Raw genomic sequence first — 7,978 nt, 5'->3', positions numbered from 1 at the left:
TCTTAAGACCTTGGGTGCAGACTCCAGATCCTAGAAAACTGGGAATGCCTTTAGGCCTCCATGCCAAGGTAGACTTACCATCTGGAGAAAACTGGTCTCTGTCAAACATAGTGAGACACAGAACGTCCTGGTAAAGATCCTTGATGAAGAACTGGCAGTTGAAGTTCCACTTGGGGTTTAGTGTGTCCTGCAGGGTCCTGGTGGTATAGCTTTGGGAGCCCATGCTGACTTCACAGTATGGATTACTTTTCCCTGCACAGAAACAAACCAAGGGCACACACAGGGTGCTAAGTAGATGGGGAGACCATGGCAGGGTCTGTAGGCTGCTTCACCAGAGACCGTGGCAGGAAGTACCACTGCCTGGCAGGTCGGTTACCTTAGAGTCTAGCAGCTGTATGGCCTCATGTTCCCAGTGATGTCACAATCCTGGGGAACAAGTGTATGTCCTAACAGCAGGACTGTTCCCCACAGGCCTGGCCAGGGACCTGTGTTGTGTACCTGTGCATTCTCGTGCAGTAGCAGTCAAAATGGTAGGTGCTGGTTCTTATTGGGAAACTGTGAATGATATTGGCCCAATCCATAGCTTCTCAGGGTTCTAGCACACCAGAGACACTGCCTTTTAAAGACTAAAGAGGGAAGGAACAGGGTGCCACCACATCTGTTGAATGAAAGCAGCACTTACCGTTTGGTTTGCAGGCTTTTAATTCTGTAGCTTCAATGACATGCACCATCAGACGCCCAATACCTGAAGTCTTTTGAGAACGGGCTACAAAAGAGGAAGTGAGTCGTGTTACTCTGGGAATGTAGACGACCACCACAGTGAAAAGGCAATGCTGTAGGGCTTCTGTCTATTCTCACACACTCTCTGATGCTGGAAATGGACCCCCATGCTTCTTAACCACGCTCTGCCATTGGCTATGCTTCCAGCTCCTGATGTGTGTCTCTCTAATCAACTAGAGCTTTAGCCCTGGACTAACTCCTATCACCTGCTAGTGCTCTGGCATTAGCAGCCAGAATTCGTTCCTCCTCCAGGCTGTGTTGCCTACTAGGGATGCCTTTCTGGAATCCTTTGCCCATCAGTACCCAACTCATCCTTCAAGATCCAGGCTAGTCTCAGTCACCTCAGCCTCCTTCCCGCTGAGTGCCACTAGCCTTGACCGAGAAACCCCACAACCTGCTATGCCTGACAGTCTGCACCCTGTCTGCCTCTTCTGCCAAGGAGGAGCCACTGAGTTGAATGGACTGCTTTATCTAGGTGAAAATGCCTATGAATAGTTATATTAATTTAAAATGCATGCAGTTTGTCCAGTACTTCTTGCAAATAACATTTGCTAGCTACTTTGTGCTAGGCATGTGCTAGATCTTTATACAGAGTATATTTAATTCTATAATTGCTTTACAAGGTAGTTCCCATTTTACAGATGAGGAAAACTGGGTCTTAGGACCATGTGCTCCACTCTCAGGCTTTTTAAAGACAGGGTCTCATTGTAGCCCAAGCTGTCAGCCTTGAACTTGGAATCCTCCTGTCTCAGGGACCCTTTCTGTTTTTTGTTTTGAGACAGAGATTGAGTAGCCTGACTGGCCTGGATCGTGCTATATAGACCAAGTTAGCTTTAGACTTACAGAGGATCTGCCTGCCTCTGCCTCCAGCGTGGCGACTAAAGGTGTGTGCCATCACACCTAGGCCAGAGTTTTTAAACTGCAAGGTTAAAATGTCAACATCAGATAACAAAGTGTGAGCCACTCATCAACATTTCACTTCTATGTAAGCCTTTTGTCTTGGTGAGCAGGTTGATTTCCTGTTTAATCTATTGAGAAAGACTCTTGAGATGCTCTAATGGAGACCGAGTGAGTCCTGTGGTCTGGGGATGTGCAGTCTTCTCAACTTTTTTCTTTTTAAAGATTTTTTTAATAAAATTTTTTTGAGACAAGGTATTGTTAGGTTTCTCAGGATGGCTGGCCACAACCTTGAGGCCTCTTGCCTCAGCGTCAGTGGGGTAGCCTGGTCTACAAGCAGTGGTCCACTCCCCAGTGTCTCATATCTCCACGATGGAGAATGCCCTTGTTCCCTGAAGGCAGAGCCTGGCCTTACTAACTCGGTAGGCCCCGATATGCACACCACAGGGCCTGGCACACAGCACAGAACTGTGTCTGAAGGATTGTACCCATGGAGAATGCAGAACACACACAGCGAGAAACTCAGGAAAACCTTGATTTGCACTTTTGATAAATTAGGAGATGATTATATGTTTTATGAAATGATCCAATCATTGATTTTTCAGTAGCAAGCTTTTAAAATAGTATTCAATTAGGAAAAGGTAATTTTCACATACCTTCAGGAGCACAGAACAAAATAAGGGCAACCTGAATAAAAACACACAAAGAGCTTCGGCTTCAGCAGTGGAGCCTAAGTGGGAGCACTGAAAGGGAGGAGGTCGGGAGGGGAGGCCAGCCTGAACTGGGAGCACTAGGAGGGAGGAGGTTGGGAGGGGAGGCCGGCTTGCACTGGGAAGGTGGGGCTGGCATTGCCAAGGGGGCCAAGGATGCTTTCCAAGGATCCTTTAGGGCACTGAGCTGGCGGACGACCTGTCCTATGAACAGAGGACACAGCGTGACACAGATCCCCTGCTCCCCAGGAGTCAGTGGTGACTTCAGAGGATGGAGAAGTGAAGTCTGGGGGCAGTGAAACCCTAAGACAGCTCTACTTGGGCCTTGAGAACGGGGAGCGTCCTGTGGGGAAGGCCTGGCAGCTGCCTGTGACACAGCAGTGGAGACAGAGCAGGGAATGGGGCTAGGTGATAGGCAGGGTTGGGGATGAACCTGAGTTTGGTGTAAAAAACTCTCCTTAATTTGAGAGGCTAAAAGGAGGATGCTCAGGCAGGGGGTTGGCACTGTCAAGAGAGGAGGCTGGTGGAGCCTCTGCAAAGGACACAGGCCTGGGAAAGACAGCAGAGCTGCTGCAGAGGACTTGTCTGGAATGCTGGGACTGCAGAGAGTAGCCATAACCCACCATTGAGCTGATATGTGCCATGGAAGGGTTGTCTGATGGACACAATGCTCAGAGGAGGGTAGTCGCCCAGCAAGACTGGAGGAAAGAGCTGAGAGCCAGATGAAGCTGAGTAGAGGAGCCTCAGGATATGAGGAGGTCAGGGGTGGGGAGAGTGTGTGGGCAGAGGAAGCTGGAGCAAGGACTGGGTGGGTTGCTAGTGTCCTTGAAAGTGCCATCTACACAGCAGTGGGGGAAAGATGTGGAGAGAACCTCGTGTGCCACAGTATGGTGGGGCTGAGGTGCTGGAGGGCTGACTGGGCCTAGGGTACTAGGTGCTGGAGGCCAGGAGGAGGCAGAGGCTGAGAGGACAGGGGCCGAGTGTCATACCCAGCAAGTGCAGTCAGGTGGGACAAGACATGCCCCAGCAGGGGCATGTTGGTCAGAGTGGAGGGAAGGGGCAGGGGCAGGAACAGCTGGCTACACAGAGCAGGTAGGACCTGCATTTGGTCCCATAGTGTGAGAGCTCAGGGCAGCTTGGAACAGCTGCTATGGGAGGGGCGGTACCCAGGCTCTTTTGCTGCGATCTGAATCCATCTGCCAGGCCTTACTGCTGGGGCAGCAGCTGGTGTCTCTAGGACCAGACTCCAGTCTGCCTATACCACGTGGCAGCTGGTTCCCACCCACCAGGACACCAGCAGGTACCTTGGTAAGCCTTTTCCCGTTTCTTCTTCTCAGTGTCGATGTACTGCTCTGAGGCACCCTTGATCTTCTGGACCCAGGCCGTCCTGGCAGAGAAGCAGAGTGGTGCTCATGAGGACTGCCAGAAAGCTCTTGGTTCAAGCCCAGCCCCAGCTCCATGCCTCCTCTCTCTTGCTGACCTCAGCTTTAAGGTCATTTAACAGGTTCTCAGTCACACATCTAATCTAAGTCCAAGTGATAGACTGACTGCTAATTAAATCTGAGCTGAGGCCTTGTAAAGATAGCTTGAAAGCAACACAAGGCCCTTGTGAGGGACTGGGAGCCCAGAGCTAGAAGAGACGACCACACTGATGGCAGCTCAGCATGGCGGGTGGTTACCAGAGAACTGTGTAGAGGGACAGCAGTGTTCCCTGGGACTGTCATCAGAGGTGCTTTCCCTGGGAGCCCCACTGAAGGGAAGAATGGCAGGTGGGCACATGGCAGGGAGAGCAGCCAGCTGGCCAAGTGCAAGTCTGTGGGATGCACATCTGTGGGGTTCAGGTAGGTCCCAAGGAGATTTTAGTGGAGACCGGGCATGATCTGCCATTTGGGGAGCTGCCAAGGAGGCAGGAGGCAGGTGACTGTCAGGAGGCAGCTGTGTGACCAGTATGTATCTAAGCTGGAGCCTACTGTGGGGCTGGGGAGGCTGGGGTTAGAGTTGGTAGGACTTGATCATGCGTGGAGTTGGACTTATGGCACTGGGACAAGCCTGTGCTGGCTCCTAGAGTTCAAGACAGGCCACATGATGAGGACTGACCTCTCGTTGATGTTGTCTGTTCGGAGTGTGTACACACGATCAATGTGGGAAATGTGGAAGACGGGCTCATCGCTGGAAGGGTCTGTGGGAAGTTTCACCAACACTTCATTCAGGAAAATGGGCTGAAAGAATTAGGACCAAAATAGTGGCTGTGAGATAGGCCACAACACTTACCCACCAGGGAGTTCTTTTAAAAGTTCTGAAGAGCCAGAGGGGTCTGATGCCCAAGAAGAAAAGCAAGCCTGGATGGCAAAGTAAGTACCCAGTATCATTGAGCTGGGGACAAGCTCAGAGTGCCCCTGCTGCTGATGTGACCGGCTCTCTGCACACTGACACCTGGCTTGGTGACTCCAGTTAGAGAGAGATCAATGCTGGCTGTGGCACAATGCTGTGTTTACCAGGCTCCTTCCCCTGAGAACTGGTAAAAGCCACTGCACGGTGGCACCTGAGGCAGGCGAGGAGGCCCCATGTGCCGTGGTTGGCGCTCACCGTTTTGTACATCCGGAACTGAGCACTGGACTTGGAGTTGAAGAGCTTCTCGTGGCCAGAGGCGGCGGCAAACTGCCTGACCAGGTAGGTGAGCAGCAGGAAGTCGTTGAAGAGGAAGGCGTGCAGCTCCTTATTGCTCTTGGTCTTGTACAGCTTCCCGCTGTGCAGAAGCTTCCGGGGGCCCAGGCAGTTGGTGAGGGAGTTGAAAATAAGTTGCTTGAGAGAGAAGAAAATGGCACTTTGTAAGTCTGGACACAAATGATCCCACTGCCTAGAGCCTGAGGTGGAATTTTCTAGGTGGTAATACAGTTAGAATTACCCACCTTTCCAGAGCAAATATAAACAAAAACTTTCCTATTTATTACTGCTTAGAATTCCTACTGATCCTGTGAAAAAAATCAATAGTTGATTCTACTGATTTCTGCCAGTAAAATTCAAAAAACTCACTACAAACACCCTAATTTGCCTCTTCCCAAGGCAGGAAGGCAGCCCAAGGTGTGTCCTGCAGGGCAGGATGGTGAGCTCACACAGTGAAGTCCATGCTAGGGGAGGTGTGGTAGACGTTCCCTACCCAGAGCCTGCCTGGGACGCCCAGCCCAGCTCTCAGCCTCACCTCTGCCAAGCCTTCGCACTGCACGTGTGCCTGGATCCACTCCAGCCGGTCTGAATTTTCCTTCTCCCGGACTCCCTCGTTCACCTGAGAGCACAGCTCCTCAGCACGTTCTAGGGCCAGCTTCAGGGAGGAGTGGTCAACATGACTCTGTGGAGTGTTCTCCAGGATCTGGAAGACAGTGGGCGGGCGTGTCATCTGGGTCACACCATGTCCTTAGGCTGCCCAGCAGCAGTCTACTGACTCCCGTCCACCATGTCCTGCTGTCTCAGGTGAAACCCCCAGTGAGGGAAGCAGAGTCCCACAGTCCTTGTGGGGACAGGGACACTGTGGACCTGACGGAGTCTCAGTAATAAGCCATAGGCTAACAGGTACCTCAGGTCTCCCCAATAACTTGAGTCATGTGTTTTTTGTTTGGGTGGTTTTGATTTTCTGATCTAGAGTCTCTGAAGTACAAGCTGGCAATAAATCTACTGTATTGCTTTATAAACCCCCTGATCTCCTTAGAAAGCATTTTGCCTCAAGAAGAAAGGCTGGCACCCATGGTTCTGCTACTGGCGACTCTGGGTTGATGATGCTTCACAGTTTGAAGAGGGCCTTACCCCTCCTATACCACAGGCACACAGCTCCTGGGTGCCAGGACAGCTCCTGTGGTGGGGATGGCATTACATCCCACTTTTATCTAAGACATTAGCCTTTAGACTACACACACAGGAGCCTGGGCAGGGGGATCTCTGAGCAGCCAGGTGGGTGAGACCACCCGAGGTTGGGACTCACACTTCGGATGAGCAGCGGGTAGCGAGTGATCCTCTGCATGGGCTTCAGCAGGAAGCTGGAGAGGGGCATCCCTTTGCATCGTGGGTCTGATGCCAACTTCTGCAATACAGAGAGAGGCCAGTGAGGAAACATGGGCACTCTGGCCCAAACACTGGCCTAGACTTCTTTTAATGGTAAGATCTGAAATGGCACATGTCAGGTTAGCAGCAGGAATCTCTCAGCTCCTGAGGCCAGCCCGGCTCCTTTGCTCTTCCCTAGCCCCCCGCCCCCCACCCCCCAAGCTTCGGTCTTCATCACATCCTCCCTCCATCTTCTCTCAATGTAGCTGCTGCCCCAGGTCAAAAACTAGAGGCCCAGCATCAGGAAGCAGTCACTCTGTGGAGTTCTGTCAGGCCCACATTACACTTCTCAGTAGGTCTTCCAACGGCACCTACTCAGCCTCAACACCCCACCCGACCCCCAGGAGGCCAAATCCTCCACAGGAGCCACATTGTCTACGTGCATTCCATAGCCTCTCCAGCCACACTCAGCACTCACTCCCATCTGCCTGGTGCACAGCTCTCCATTTCCCCTCCTCAGCAAGGCTGCCACTCCTGCTTTATCAGAAACCGACCGCACTGTTTACACGTGCCTGAGACACATTCATTTCTCAAGACCCAGGCAGGCTTTTCTGTGGCCACTTTCCCCTGGGACACCTCCTCCTCTCTGTGACTCTCCTCTGGGCACCAGGTCATATGGGTGAGTGGGCACATCATGCTTTAGGTGTCCTCCAATAGTGGCCTCTTGGCACAGAGGCTGAGGCAGTACTCCAGGGTGGGCGCCTCTGAGGTCAGAGCCTACAATGACTGAGAAGTGATTTACTCCACTCATGAACAGGGAAGATTGTCCTTTCGGTTTTTGGGTAGACCTGCATCTACATATTTTGCTATAAAGGTATCTTCATACTTTTTATTTCTATTAAGGCAGGATCAATATAGTAAAAATGGTTTTCTTGCCAAAAGCAATCTACAGATTCAATGCAATCCCCATCAAAAATTCCAACTCAATTCTTCAACGAATTAGAGCAACCTACAAATTCATCTGGAATAACAAAAAACCTAGGATAGCAAAAACTCTTCTCAAGGATAAAAGAACCTCTGGTGGAATCACCATGCCTGACCTAAAGCTGTACTACAGAGCAATTGTGATAAAAACTGCATGGCACTGGTACAGTGACAGACAAGTAGACCAATGGAACAGAATTGAAGACCCAGAAATGAACCCACACACCTATGGTCACTTGATCTTTGAAAAGGGAGCTAAAACCATCCAGTGGAAAAAAAGACAGCATTTTCAACAAATGGTGCTGGCACAACTGGTGGTTAACATGTAGAAGAATGCGAATTGATCCATTCTTATCTCCTTGCACTAAGGTCAAATCTAAGTGGATCAAGGAACTCCACATAAAACCAGAGACACTGAAACTTATAGAGGAGAAAGTGGGGAAAAGCCTCGAAGATATGGGCACAGGGGAAAAATTCCTGAATAGAATAGCAATGGCTTGTGCTGTAAGATTGAGAATTGACAAATGGGACCTCATAAAATTGCAAAGCTTCTGTAAGGCAAAAGACACTGTCAA

The 7,978-nt window shown here is 50.7% G+C and overlaps 1 protein-coding gene across 6 annotated transcripts in view; it reads right to left on the bottom strand.

Annotated features, from left to right (window-relative positions):
* Window positions 1-7,978, bottom strand: part of Itsn2 (intersectin 2) — a 121,310-nt gene that overhangs the window by 1,234 nt on the left and 112,098 nt on the right. For all 6 annotated transcript variants that reach the window (XM_006515024.4, NM_001198968.2, NM_011365.4 and 3 more), the window contains 7 exons: window positions 6,361-6,459; window positions 5,587-5,754; window positions 4,974-5,189; window positions 4,485-4,606; window positions 3,692-3,774; window positions 683-766; window positions 79-252 (listed from right to left, as the gene is read on the bottom strand). In XM_006515024.4, the coding sequence (XP_006515087.1) occupies window positions 79-252; window positions 683-766; window positions 3,692-3,774; window positions 4,485-4,606; window positions 4,974-5,189; window positions 5,587-5,754; window positions 6,361-6,459 (946 nt within the window). The remainder of the gene's footprint in view (window positions 1-78; window positions 253-682; window positions 767-3,691; window positions 3,775-4,484; window positions 4,607-4,973; window positions 5,190-5,586; window positions 5,755-6,360; window positions 6,460-7,978) is intronic.

Source organism: Mus musculus, chromosome 12 (genome assembly GCF_000001635.26).
Source record: "Mus musculus strain C57BL/6J chromosome 12, GRCm38.p6 C57BL/6J".
Taxonomy (NCBI): domain Eukaryota; kingdom Metazoa; phylum Chordata; class Mammalia; order Rodentia; family Muridae; genus Mus; species Mus musculus.
The sequence above is the reverse complement of the archived record's forward strand: the minus strand, read 5'-3'. Positions and strand labels throughout refer to the sequence as shown.